The sequence below is a fragment of the Myotis davidii genome, unplaced genomic scaffold, assembly GCF_000327345.1.
Source record: "Myotis davidii unplaced genomic scaffold, ASM32734v1 scaffold854, whole genome shotgun sequence".
NCBI lineage: Eukaryota > Metazoa > Chordata > Mammalia > Chiroptera > Vespertilionidae > Myotis > Myotis davidii.
This window is the reverse complement of record NW_006285939.1, coordinates 1,542,718-1,557,599: the sequence shown is the minus strand read 5'-3', so window position 1 is coordinate 1,557,599 and position 14,882 is coordinate 1,542,718. Positions and strand designations below refer to the sequence as shown.

At 48.9% G+C, this 14,882-nt stretch overlaps 1 protein-coding gene across 1 annotated transcript in view; it reads left to right on the top strand.

The window, feature by feature from the left end:
• The window catches only part of VSTM4 (V-set and transmembrane domain containing 4), an 89,074-nt gene extending 77,522 nt beyond the window's left edge, over positions 1-11,552 (top strand). Inside the window, exon 8 of the mRNA XM_006757152.2 lies at positions 10,147-11,552. Coding sequence (XP_006757215.1) covers positions 10,147-10,272 — 126 coding nt within the window. The 3' untranslated portion in view covers positions 10,273-11,552. The remainder of the gene's footprint in view (positions 1-10,146) is intronic.
• The last annotated feature ends 3,330 nt before the right edge of the window (positions 11,553-14,882 follow it).

Sequence of the window (14,882 nt, the reverse complement as noted above, 5' to 3'; positions counted from 1 at the left end):
TTCCCTGAGCACAAGCATCTCGCCAGCAGCACTGCCAGGAAAAGTGCTTCAGGAAGGCAGCTGGGTAGCATCCATCTCCGCTCCCTGGGGAGAGAATGAGAGTGCGACTGTGTTCGATCCCGAAGCGGTCCCCGCGCCACTGCAGGTCTCATGTATCCGGACCCTCCCGAGAGCATCATCTATAATAACATTTTCGCTTCCCAAACACGTGTGGCTTAAATCTAGAGACATTCATCTCTCTAACGACCTGCACAGCCTCGGGCCTTTCTGGGCCTGGTCACTCGGTCACCTCTGGGCACTAAGCCAGGGGCATGTGACTGTCTGTCCTGCCAGATTCATTCTGGGAATACCCTTTGCTAAGCAGCCTGTGACTTCTCCAGACTCGAGAGTGTGCTGTGAATTTGTTCTGCTTAAGATTTCCGAGTGACTTGGTCCAGCCTCAGGTGCCGACAAGCCTGGGTTAGGACTTTGAAAACTTCATCTCCATCCGGGGCCTCTTTGAGCGCCACATCCTTCTAGTCTATGCAAGTCCCAGAGAACACGGTTATTTATTGGCCATTAATCGCTGGGTAGCCCTGTGAAGGCTGGGCGCGGGTAGGAGTCTGCAGATAGAACCCAGATGGGACTCAGGTACAGATTTCTGAGGCAGCAGTGGGAGGCCGCATGTGGTTCTCTGAGGGCACCTGTGTCTCCATGGGCAGTGGCCGAGGGTCCTGGTCCCTGGCTCGGATTGTTAAGGGAAGTCTGGGCCGCAGTCACCACTGGTGCTGGGCTTGGGGGGCAGCGGTCCCAGCCCTCAGCTCTGAGTGAGCATCTGGGATCAGTTACGCTGCTGGAGCCAGAGGTCCACGTGGAGCACGGAACTCCCCTGGAGGAGGCGCACGCGTGGACCTGGAGTGTGGCTCCGTGGTCACCTCACAGAACGTCTCCATTACAACATCAACACTTCTCAGCTCCGTGCTTCCGCCTGGCCAGCGGGCTCCTCTAATCAGGAGTCTGTGGGCACCTCACCCCCAACCTTGCCAAGCAGAGCTGCACCCCTATCAGCCACACTGCTTGGCGGCACCTGTTCCTTCCTCGGAGGCCAAGAACCTGGCGGGAAGCTAGGGGTCACCTGCAGGCATTTCTGTGGATGTCTCTCCTGCTCCCCACTGTCTGCTCTATCAGCGCCTCCGTGCACCTGCCCTCAGAGGGTCTTTGTGCTGCAGCCCCAGGCCCTCTGCCCCTGACACCATGCCGGGCTCCCGGCCTCAGCTGCGGTGGGTCAGCGCCCTTCCCCCTCAGCCCCCTGAGCTGACGCTCACGCCGCCCACATAGCAGTGCCGGCCCATTCTGAAAACCCACTTTCCCACGTTTAGGATTTGTGCCAATAAAGCTTTCCCATTGTCTTTGGAAAGTCGCCATTTCCCCACTGGGATCTCGGGGATTGTGTCTGCCTGGCTGGCTCGCCTGGGTCCAAACCTTCACACAGAGCCTTGGGCCTTGGTCACGTGTAAGAATCCAGATTCCAGCCAGCAACGGCTGCATGATCTTGAGCAGGTCACCTGCCTTTATTCTTATTTAATTTTACTTTTTGTTGATTTTAGAGAGGGAGAAAGCAGCAGAGGAGAGAGAGAGAGAGAGAGAGAGAGAGAGAGACAGTTATTGGTTGCCTCCCGCAGTGCCCTGAATGGGGAGAAGAAAGAGAGAGAGAGAGAGAGAGAGAGAGAGAGAGAGAGACATTTATTGGTTGCCTCCCGCATGTGCCCTGACCAGGAATCGAACCCACAACCTTCTGGTGCACAGGATGATGCTCAAACCAACTGAGCCACCCTGGCCAGGACAGTTACCTGCCCTCTCAAGCCTGTTGTCTCATCTGTGAAGTGTGCATAACCACTGGGCCCGCCCCACAAGGCTGGTGTGAGGGCCGAATGAGAGTGAAGATTAGTTAACATTTGCTGAGTTCAGATTCTCAACCACCACTCTGCCACCTCCCAGGCCACATCAGATCGTGTCCTGTGTGCCATTATTTAACCTCTCTGTCTGAGAAAGATGTCTCTTTTGTTCATTTTGATTTACTTCCATTTAACTTGCATCTCAGGGAACTCAACCTCTTCTCTTCATAATATGTTTAAGCATAAATAAATACGCCAGTCAGCAGGCCTGTGGAACTCAAAATCAAGTCAAGTTCATATCCAAGACACGCTGATTCCAACAGGACCGCTAGGGACCACAGCAACCTCTCCCTCCTGAGGGGACCCAGCGAGGGCCCTTCATCAAACGGAGCCTCACCGAGCACACAGCCCCTCAGTGCCAGACTCTCCGTGTCCTCGCATGATGAGGAACGTTGTTTTACCAGGTACTGCTCTGCTGAATAAAGAATGAGCACTTATCTTGGAGGGGAGAGGAAGTCTGCTGGGCACTATGTAATTCTCTCCTGGGTAAATGGATTCCTGATAGTGCAGCTCCAGGAGAACTGCAGTCACGTTTTTAACTGCAAGGTGCCGTCAGCATAAGCGTCCATGTCCTGGGTATTGATCTGAGCTGTGATAATGGTGTTACCCACTGAGCTTCTGACATCGGAGAACTTGCTGGGGCTGCAATTGCATTTTTCTTTTATTTCTGCAACTTAATTCCACCTGCGCAGTCAACTGTGATCCCTATGAAAACGTGGTTTTGCTGGAGTCTGCACAGAATTTGAAATCTCTCTCTCCTGGTCGGAATGTTAATCTTTGGCTTGAATCCTGGAAACACATTTACAAAATGAAATACTCAAAATTACCAATGAGGGGCTTGAAGACTGGATGCTCTCGGAGGTGCACGGCTCCTGAGTCGTTGAGTTGACTTCCTAGTTTTAGTCCCATGAAGTCAGTTCCCCGTGTAGGCGCCTTTCTATTCCCTAGAACTGGAGAAAGAGCTCACAGTAGAGGCGGAGGCCCAGCTTGAAGGCTTCCATCTGCTGCTGCCTCCCTCAGCACCCAGGGCAGGTGACGGGAGATGGGAGTCAAGCCTTCCAGACCCTGACACTTGGTGAAGAGGCCGGAGGCCTCACTGCGATAGAAGGGACTCTGTGATTGTGTTCCTGATCCTTCTGAGGGGGTGCTGTGCTGGGAGGTGGGGGCGAAATTGGTGGTGTCAGTGAGCACTGGAGTGCACATCTGGGATCAGTGAGGTCTTAAGGAAAGACCACTAGAACCTACTAGAGTAGCCAAAGAAGAAATACTACACACCACGTGTGCACAAGTAATAGAGTGAATGGAACTCGCAGGCCTGCTGGCAGGAGGGGAGAATGGCGCATTCCTGGACAAGCACTTTGGCAGGCTCTTGTAGAGTTAAGCATATACTGTCCACCTCACCCAGCAAACCCACTCACGGTGTTTACTCTGAGTAGTAAAAACGCCTTTCGCAAACCTGCACGTGGATATTTTTAGCAACTCTGTTCACAACTGCCAAAAACTTAAAACAGCCAAATGCCTCAGCATGTGAACGGATAAGCAGACTGCAGTGCATGGCACACCACAGAGTCCTCCTCACAATCAAAAGGAAGAGACCGTGAATATATGCAACACTTTGGATGAATGGAGGGAATTATACTGAGAGAAAAAGCCAATCTCAAAAGGTTACACATGGTATGAGTCCTTTCATATGACATCCTCTAAGAGACAAGCCCCCAGTGACCAGAAACAGATGGGGGTTCCAGGGCAGAGCTGGAGGGAAGACGTGACCACAGGAGTGGCGTGGGGGTGATGGAACTGCCGTGTGCCCTGTCACGGAGGTGGCACTCATATGCACGTGTGTTAAAGTGCAGGCACTGTCCACCTAAAAACGCTTTCACTGCGTGTCACTTAAGGAAATTGAATTGAAAATTTGTGGAAAGTCCTCTTTGTGCCACTGGAAGACGTAGCAGGAGGCACTGCGAGTAGAATGCAGTCTTAGGGCCGGGTGCCCAGCGTCAAGCCCCGCCGTGGGGGCAGCGCAGCGAGGGTGGGAGCTGTGGGCTGGGGTTCTACCTGCGAGGGCTCCACGGCCTCTCTGGTCTTGCTCCCCAGTGAACACGGGGTAAATGCATCTGTCCCCCTCCTCTGCTGTCCACACCAGATGTGCTGAGAGCTGTATGCCCACCCTGAGCAGGGAGTCCCTCTCGTCTCCTGGACAGAGGCTATGCCCTCCCCTTCCCTTCTCTCTAACACGTCAGTTTGCTCAGGCTCCACAACGAAGTACCACCGACTGGGCAGCTGAAGGGACAGAAATTCACTCCTCAGAGTCCTGGGGGCCAGGCGTCTGAGACTCGGGGGTTAGAGGGTTATTTTCCGATCCTTCACCATGGCGTGTGGATGGCTGCCCTCTCCTGTGTCGTCACGTGGTTTTCCTGCTGTATGTCTCTGTGTCCTCATGTCCTTTTCTTACACGGGCATCAGTCATCTTAGATTAGGGCCCACTCCAATGACCGCACTTTACCTAATTACCTACTTAAACCCCATCTGCAGATGCAGTCATATTCTGAGGTGCCGGGGGTTAGGGTTTCCTCATATGAATATTGCAGGAACACAATTCAGCCCATACAACTAATTTTCTAGAATCTCTTTCTTATCTGTCAAAATGTATCCAGGGCTATTTAGTTTAGGTAGCTCTTTGTAACTCATAAATAATTCAGAACACAGACAAATGGATAATATTTTAACTGATTCTCTAGTGAGAAGTTGCTGACGCCAAAACATTTATTTATTCAACATCTTCTCTAAGGTCAGCATTGCATACATCATCTCATTTAAATCCTCACTTACATCAACAAGGTGCGTCCCTGAAGGCCTGTGATGGGACTGGTCCAAGGTCACCCAGCTGACCTTTGCATCGAGGTCCAAGTTCCTCTGGTACCTACGCTCTGTGGTCAGCTACAGGTCGACTCCTTGGGGCCTCTCTGCTCACCTCCTCTTCGTGGACACTTCCACGGAGCTGAGAGGTCGAAGACCTTTCTTTTCTCCTGCCCTCCTTGGACGCTTCGCCACGCGTCTATATCTGAACCGCATCCCCCTTGCTCATGGAATCCCCCTGCAGACTAAGGAGCAGGTTCTACCTGCCCGGGAGGAAATGTGTGAAAAGTGAGGTTAAAGATACATTAAACAGTGGGTTTAAAACATACAAGATACCAGGCAGTGGAACACAAATACTGAGCCTCTATTGGAGGGACAGAAAGGGAAGCTGACCAGGAGTCTCTGGCTGGTAAAAAGGAAAAGAGTAAAGCCACACAGTCCTGGGAAAGAGGAAACGATCCCACTTCTCACAGGCTCAGAAAGTTCTAGGCTTTTTCTAAGGGACCTCACCTGGGTGTCCAGCAGTTGGTCCACATCAGCTGTCTGAACCTCCCCGGCCAGTAAAGATGGAAACATTGGGCACGAGTGTCAGGCTCAGGCCTGAGGCCTGGAAACCCTGCTTCTAGCACTTTCCTTGGTGTCTCAGTACCTAGAGCCAGTTGAAGAGCATTTCAGTTTGTAGCCTGCGTGCCAAGGGCCTATACATTGTACTTCCTGCACCCCCGGGTGGAGGAGGCTCAGAGGGAGTTGTTCTGAGGGCCAGCAGATGTCAGGGAACGTCCTGATTCATCTTCTCAGACCCCTTGCCTCAGGCACTAGGAGTGACTCCTTAGCTTAAACCAGGGTCGACTCGCGTTGCCAAGGTTGTGGTCGTCACTGGCGTACCAGCAGGGCTCTGCGGCAGGTCCTCCCCCTGGTCCGCCCATGCGGCTACTGTACCTTACATCTGCACCTGCGCCTGGGTTTATCGCCAGCCCTCACGTCCTCCCTGGTCCTACTGATAGGCTGAGCCTTTTCTCTGAGCTGCGTCTCAATGCACCTGACCCTCCACTAAACCCTGGGTGCAAAGGAAGGTAGCATGATGACCCTGTGCGGAGTCTCCACTGGCCCCCTTTCCCCGGCCTTTGGGAGTTTATTTCCAGTGAAGCACGCTGGGAAATGTAATTAGCACATGGTTGATTGTGCCAGCCAAGAGTGCATGCCAGAAACACAAGAGGTTCTTTAAGGGTGCCAAGGACTGACATCATGCATCTTCTGTTGGAAACTGTATACACTTCACAAGTTGGAGGCTCCTGTGTGCTGCCTCATATCTTCAATCAAATTATTATATCCTAGAAATATGCATAAGGGAAATGATTCGACACACTCTATGGGGGCGGGGGTTGGTGCTTGTAGCGGTAATTGAAGTACCTTTCCACTTATGAAAGTACTAATTTTATTTGTTTTTATTGCTTTTCTAGATGCAATTATTTATTTAGTGTGCTTTGGCTTTATTAGATTATGTTTACTATAGGAACATCATGAAAATGTATGAATACCACACACCAGCCATGCCAGCCTGGCGACCTGCATTGAGAGAGCTAGTGTTATTTTTCATATCCAAACGTAATGGGATAACTTAAGAATAAACAGATAATCTACACTAGAAAACAATGCAATTTCATAGTAATGCAATAAAACACCTGGACAATATGATTTCATAAATCCTGGCTCTAAAATTTACATGAGTTGGGTTTTGAGTGCTTATCTGAGGACACATGGCATTTCTAAATGGAACCATAATGGGAAATGCAATTAAACCGACGGCAGGACGGGACGGGCTTTTTGTTGGCTGGTGAGATGTGATGGCTGAGAAGCAATGTAGAGTTTGGGTGTCAGAAGACAAACAGGGGGCTCTCATCCCTGTAAATGCCCTTAACTTGGAAATGTCAACGTGGCCAGTCTGTGGAGGTGGCTTGGCAGTCGGCCCCGACGGGGCGGCTACAAGTTCTGCCGTGTTCTCTTCGTCTCCCGCTCCCTGTCCCTGTTATGATGTTTCACTCAAAAGAAAAGGGGCTTTCTGCTTTGGGCATGCTTTTAGGAAACTTAAACGAATGGTTCATTTGCTCTGAATTTTTGTGAGATAACCAAGATATAAGCACAAAAGAGCAGAAATCAAAACAAAACAACAGCACAACGAAAGCCAAAAGAAGGAATCACAGCAACGTGGCTGCATATGGGAAATCAGGTGTCTTTTGTGACTGTAAATTAGTCATTGCCTTTTATTTTTCTAATTATGAATTAGAATTATTTAGCACATTGTTTATATGTATGTGCCTACCACAAAGTACGGGATGGAGGGAGCCTCCCTGGCCAGAGGGGTCGATGGCACCAGGTCCTGATGTTTCCAGCAGGTTCTGAGGGTTTTTTAAGCATCCTATATAATAAAACCCTAATATGCAAATCAACTGAACAGCAGAACCACCAGTCGCTGTGACACACACTGACTACCAGGGGGCAGATGCTCAACGCAGGAGCTGCCCCTTGGTGGTCAGTGCGCTCCCACAGGGGGAGCGCCGCTCAGCCAGAAGCTGGGCTCACGGTTGGTGAGCGCAGCAGCCGTGGCGGGAGCTTCTCCTGCCTCAGCAGCAGTGCTAAGGACCCCTCAGGGGATGTCCAACTGCCAGCTTAGGCTCACTGTGAGCCCACTAAACCAGCAGTTGGACATCTCCTGAGGGGTCCCGAATGGAAGAGGGCACAGGCCAGGTTGAGAAACCCGCCACCCCCAGTGCACAAAAGTCGTGCACCAGGCCTCTAGTATAAGTATATGCACGTCTATTTACTCACACACACATTTACACAAATGGCAGTGAAGCATGGTATACATATAGCTCCATCATTCCTTGGAGAGACTGTGGCATATGTTCCATATAGAATGCACCAGTCTCTGTTGATGTTCATTTAACTGTTTCCAGGTTTTTGCTGCACCAATAAACACCCTCACCAATGATGTACAAGAGGACCTATTTCCTTCTATTTCTTATGGCAATCTTTCTTTAAAATTTATTCAAGTATAGATAACATACAATGTTATATTAGTTTTAGGTGTACAGCTAGTGGTCCGACGTTTGTATTCCTGATGATGTGATCACCGCGGTAAGTCTAGTGCCCATCTGTCACGGTGCAGAGCTATTGCGATATCATCACTGTGTTCCCTGTGCTGTGTTACATCCCCTGACTTCCTGTTTTATAACTGGAAGCTGTGCTTCCTATTTCCCTTCAGCTGTTTCACCCATCTCCCACCCTCCCTCCAGGCAACCATCAGTGCATTCTCCTGAAAGACAAGAACTGAGGTGAAAGTGTGATAGTAAGTCCCAATTCTCTCGTTAGGAGGGAGGCTGGCTCTCCCTTCGCTGTCAGTCATTTGTGTCTTCTCCCCTGTGAGCTCTCTGGTCCTGCCCATTATTTTTTCTTTGTTGAATTGTAAAGCCCTTTGATACGAGTTACAAATATTTTCCTCATTTTTTCAATTGTCCTTTGACTTTATGTAGAGACTATGTTGCCATATATAGCATGGAAATGTCCTTATCCTTTCTCTATCGCTTCCAAATTTTGTATCATACTTTGAAATACACTAAACATGCTGAAATTATTTTTAATGTTTTCACACATTCTTCTAGCACTTTTGTGAGTTTATTTTCCACAATAAAATGTTAAATTCATCTGAAACTTCTCTGGTATAAAGACTGATACAGGGATATAATATATTTTTCAAAGGTTACCCAAGTATCCTGCCACCATTTATTGAAAAATAATATTTGGGTTAACTTCTGGATTTTCTCTTCAGTTCCATTTGTCTATTCATTTGCCAGCACCACAATATTTTAATGATTGCAGTTTATACTTCTAAAATCCTTGGAATTGGATCACCAAATATTTATTTCAATGATGTTCCTTAAACATGGTAAATATATGCATATTTATGCCTATTTTATTCAAAATTCATTTTTAAAAAGGTTATTAAATTTTATTAGATGAATTTCCAGTATCTATAAAGATAACAAAATGGTTTTTCACCTATTACTATTGTAAATTATAGTAATAGATTTTGCACTCGTGAAAGAAAATTAACTTAACATGATTATCTAACTTTTAATATACTTCTTCATTCTCACTGAGTAAATTTGATTTAAAATTTATATTAATAAATGAGATTGTTCTAAAATATGAATTTTTAAATTTTTTATGCACTGGATAATTTTAATTATATTGGAATTATCTGTTCCTTAAAGAAAGTTTTTTCTTAGAAATTCTCCTATAAAACTGCCTATTTGTGCAAGAGAGCTTTTGACAATATTTTTTCTTTCTCCTTTTCCCTCCTTTATGCTCTCTTCCTTTTTTCACTTTCTTTTATTTTGTTGATGATAATTAGTACATTCATATTTGTTAGATTTTAATGCTTCTAATTTATATTTTTCTGGGACATTACCCATTTTATCTCATATTTCCAATTTTTTGCAGTAAGTTGAGCAAAGTAGTTTTTTAATTTCAAAGTTTTTCTTTATTTACATTATATTCCCTTTCTTATTTCTTATTTTATTCATTTGTTTTTTTCCTTTTATATATTTTCAGAGTCTGCAGGCCAGTGCTCTATCCACTGAGCCAAACTAGCTAGGGCTAATTTCAGTTTATTTATTTTATTGTTCTCAAAGCACAAGTTTTTGGATGTTTCTACTAATTCAACTGTCTTTTTGTTTTCTGATTCACACAGCCTGGTTTTAATTTACTGGTCCTTCGCTTTTATTTAATTTGTTTATTTTGTTCTTTTTCTAACTTCTTCAGTTGGATGCTTCATCCATTTAACTCATATTGCTTAATATAAATATTTAAGTCTGATTTTTCACGGAGTATTGTATTTTTTAGGTTCTGGCAAGTATTATTTTATTTATCATTATTTCCCAGATATTCTGAAACTTTAATTTCACATGGCTCAAGTCATTTCAGAGAATTTCTAGATGGTAGCATTCTAGTTTTGCTATTAATTTCTAAGATTTTTGTTTCTGTCTTTTTTCCTTTAGATCAGAGACTGTTAGTGACATTGTTTTCACTTTTCAGAATTAAAGTTTACTTTGGCCTCCTGTTTAATTAATTTTTGCCAGTGTTCTATGTTGACTCGAATTAAATCATCGTGTCTCCGCAGGGCACAGTGGTCTGTGCATGACGATAAGATGTGTGTATTACTTTATTCAGGTTCTATATGTCCTTGTAAATTTGTGTGCATTTGTTTTCCTTTGAATGCAATGAGAACGTGAGCCTGTGAATGAGCGTGCGTGGAGCCCACGGTGTTCACAGCAAGGCTGTGTGTTGTGTCTTTCAGCCGCGGATCGCCGAGGAGAACCTGACCTATGCCGAGCTGGAGCTGACCAAGCCCCCACGGACGGCCAAGGGCATCCCCACCAGCACTGTCTATGCCCAGATCCTCTTCCAGGAGAACACGCTGTAGCCCGTCCTCTTCGGTGGTCCTGTTCAACTCTGCCACCCAGTTATTTATGAACCCTTGGAAGCGAAGTCCTTGTTTTTGCATTTTCACTTGTGCCTGCTGTGAGGTGGGGATCCCTCTCTTAGGGCGTTCCGGTGCTTTTAGAGGTGCCGGGCTCCTCCCCTCCAGAGTGGGGCCCTGGACCGTGGACAAGTCTTCTGGGACAGTGTTTTCTGGGTATCCAAGGAGATGCTCTGCTGAGCCAACCCCCTTCCCAAGTTTTAGCTTCTTCCTCTGGATTTTAATTTTTACATCTTAATATTAATCTTTTATCTTCCTGTGTCTGTGATATTAAGCTCATGGTATATAGTATAGCTAGAGGAATGCCACTATAGGCCAAGGCGTGAGTGGTAGATATGGTCTGATTGGTTTTCAGAAGATCAGACGGCTTTGCCAGGGCCCCCAGAGCAGAGCAAATGGCTTATTGCCCCCAGATACTCCACAAGGCGCCCTTGTAAACAGATGCCCTGACCCTGTGATTTAAGGGGAGACAGGCATGTGGTGGGGAAGTCTGTGGTCTAATGGACAACGAACTGTCTCTGAAGCCCCAACCACAGACAAGCAGAGCCCTGCTACGGGCCCACCCCTGCGGCAGCATGGACCAGCCCTGCACAAAAACAGGCATCCTCCAAGAAGGCCTTACCCTTTTCCAGAGGAGCAGGGGCTGCCATCCTGACACCGAGGAAGCAGCCTCCAGGATCTGGGCTGAGGCGACTGGATGTCTACTCCCTGGAGCACGGTGTTGCCAGGCCCTTAGGGTGGAGCTTTGCAGAGCAAGTCCAGGGAGGAGGGCATGTGGCTCCGCTAGACAGTGCTCATGTGTCTAGGAGCGTGGGAAATGCACGCCCTGGGAAGGTGGTCCTAAGGACCCTACTGTGTAAAGGGCCTTGCCCTCCTGAACCTGCGTGCACTTCCTGGTGGGTTTGGGTGGGGGTCTGGCAGGATCGTATGGCGTAGTTGCCCAGGGCCTCACTGAAGACGACTCGTTCTCGCGAGGGCCATCCTGCCAACCTTGTGGTTAAGGACACTGCTTTCTGCATGAGTGCGCCCTGGGTTACTATTGCCCATAACAGACATTGTTTGGTTACGTATGGACCATGTACATGTGATAAATTACATACTTTAAACACAGCCTTGAGTGTAAGCGGTACCCCTTGTGCAACCACGTGAATTTCACTTGGTCAACTGTCTTATCCTCTAATCGTCTCAGACTCATGTTATCTAATAAAAGAGAAACATGCAAATTGACCATACCTCTGCTACACCCACAAGCAACACCCATAAGTCATGCCCACAAGCCAATCAGGAGCGAGTATGCAAATAAACCCAACCAAGGTAGCGGTGGCCAAGGAGCTGGAGCAAACAGGAGGCTTGGGTTGCCCCCGGTGAAGGAGGAAACCAAGCTTCCCACCTGCCCTGGCTGGCTGTGGCCTCCACTCAAGGTTACAAAGTTTCAATTATAGAAGATAAATAAATCCCAGATACCTGCTTCCAGCCGCTGTGGCCTCTGCTCAAGGAGGGGCTGGGAGCCTGGGTTTTCCGGGGTTGTGGCCAGCCGGCAAACAGCCCTCAGCCCCTCACCCAGGCTGGCCAGCCACCCCAGTGGGGACCCCTACCCTGAAGGTGGTGTGGCCAGCATGAAAACAGCCCTCAGTCCCCACCCAGGCTGGCCATGCACCCAAAGGGGAACCCCCACCCTGAAGGGGGTGTGGTCAGTTTGAAAACAGCCCTCAGCCCCTCACCCAGGCTGGTCACGCCTCCCCCCCAGCAGGGACCCTAACCCCTTGGGGGCGTGGCCAGCCTGTAAACCACCACAGGCCGCTCGCCCAGGCTGTCCCACACTCCAAGGGAACCACCACCCTGATCCAGGACACCCTTCAGGGCAAACAAGCCACCCCCCACCCATGCACCAGGCCTCTATCTACACTAATAAAAGGGTAATATGCTAATTAGACTGGGAGACCTTCCAGGAGACCTTCTGGACAAAGCCATGGTGACGGGGCCAAGGTAGAGGAGGTTAGAGGCCAAGAGGGGAGGGCAGTTCTGGATGATCGGGCTGGTGGGGAGCGGGGCCGTTGGGGTTAAGCAGACCAGCAGGGGGGCCAGTTGGGGGCAAGCAGGCCATCAGTGGGGGGTCAGTTGGAGGTGATCAGGACAGTGGGGGGGCAGTTTGGAGGGGGCAGGCCAGCAGGGGAGCAGTTGGGGGAGAGCAGACTGGCAGGCAGAGTGGTTAGGGGCAATCAAGCAGGCAGGGGAGCGGTTAGGAGCCAGCAGTCCCGGATTGTGAAAGGGATGTCCGACTACCGGTTTAGGCCTGATCCCTGTAAACCAGCAGTAGGACATCCTTTGAGGGGTCCCAGATTGGAGAGGGTGCAGGCCAGGCTGAGGAACACCCCCTCCCTTGTGCACGAATTTCGTGCACTGGGCCACTAGTGTTTATATAAAGGTGACTTACCCTTTCATAGAATTCTTAAAGTGGGTTAGTGATATTGTGAGATTCTGGACACATTAAATCATTACACAAATACACTGCTAACATTCATGCTAAAGCCAGTGTGCATTTTTCAAAATGAAATTACCATCAAAGGCTCTCATTGCAGTAACTTGAAAACATAAATATTTACCTGTGAACTTAGCTCTGCAGCAACACTCCCAAAGACCCATGCTAGCTTGTGCGTCCCTCTGGGTCTGAGCCCATGTGTGGCCAAAGGCGTCTGGGAGTTTCTCTGAGGAGGACACGCTGGCCGTGAGGGCTCTGCAGATGTCCAATAGAATCAAGTCCTCTGTGCTTCCTTGGAAAGTGTCCAAATTGAGAGCAGGTAATGATTTTCCAGAAGCAAAAATAACCTGACTTTGCAAAGAGGAAGCCACTCTGGCTACACCTGCATCTCACCCGCTCCTGCTCTGCCAGTTTCACAGGTGGGGAATGCACCGCACAGCTTTTGAGGAAGAAAGGCCATTTGGAAGGATGCACTGGAACGTCGCAGAGCATGTCTAGGGAGGAGGGTATGCGGTTAGACAGCGCTCACATCATGTTATCACAGGCAGCATATCGTATGTTCTACAGCAGAGAAGCAGCAGGACATGGGGACTTGATGTTTTGAGGAAATAAGGGATTTCCCAATTTACACAAAGAGCCATATGGGCCAGTGGGCCCTAGGGTGCCAGGTGTAGTGAAGAGCGGGGCATGTGGAAAGGAGATGGTGGGAGCGGCAATGGGGGAGGAAGACCCCTTACCGTGTGGTTGCTGGATTGAACTTAAATCACCCCAAAGCAACCCTTCAAATCCTGGGGAGCTTAGGGCCATCACACATGGAAATGAATTCATTCTGCTGAGAAGAACAGCTTTTCAGAGCTGGTAGCTGCAAGTTGGTCTAACAAGTCAATGGGATTCATTAAATTCAGGCTCTTTCTCCAAATCTCATCACAGCCTCCCAAATGCACACTAAGGTGTGCATGGGGACCTGCTGGAGGAGGACGGAGGAAGCTGCAGGACCACGGCCCCTACTGACCGTGCTTCCTGAGGGAGTGGGGGAGCCATGTCCACAGGGTTTGTCCTGCTCTGATCTCCAGACTCCATGCACGCTCTGTCCAATGGGGTGCTCCTTTGGGGGGAAAGATCTTGACGTTACTGTCACAGGAAACTTACAAAGTGGGCCTACCCATTCATTCGCTACCAAATATGCCCCCAAACATGCACGGACATTTCCGAGGACACATAAGAAGAAACATCATGCAAATGGAAATTAGGGAGAGTTCTTGGGCTTGTTTTCACTGGAAGGCATCTATGGGCACAACTGTGCGTAAGAAGTGTGCAAGATGCACAGTTGCTTGCACGTTTCAGCGAAGTTAGAACAAATAAGAGCTTATTGCTCAGAACGCAGTGGTTCTTGCAGGCAGAGTGGGCACGCTCAGGCTCGGTGGGGAGTTTTGGCCTGGGCCATGCATGGCCAGGAGTCATCGCGGGAAGGAAGGAGGTGAGAAGAGGCATCCCCAAGCCTGAACTAAAGCAGCTGTGGTGGGAAAGGGTTGAAGTTTCTTTAGGATCACTGCTTCCTTAAAGCTTCATGCCTCTTAGCTCACAGGGTAAACAACAGCCAGACCTCTGCACTCCTGCACTTGTTGGAGTGACAGCGACACAGGACACTGTCTTTTCAGTGCGCAGGCATCTGGGTCATCCCACACACCCATAGCCCCAGTGCTCACTGTGATACGAGCACAGCTGATGCTCTTTGGGACTGTACCTTGTTCACCACCAGCCCTGATATGCACGTCTACAACCTAAGCTGGGCCACGATTGGTCCAGAGCACGCCGGACGCCGCCTGGCTAGCCGGTCCTTGGGAGAAAGAAGCTATCTTCCACCATGGGCAGCTAAGCTGGGATGTCACACATCATATCTGCCCACAGCAATGTCCTACCAAGCGAGAAGCCTGGGAGAATGAAGGAGACGCTGAGAGAGAAGCAGGGAGAAGGTCCTGGACACGTAGATCTGGCTCTCAGCCTCTAAGCCCCAGCCTCTTCTCCTCCCTGCAAATCTTCTCTTGCATCAATAAACGCCCCCATTTTCCTATTC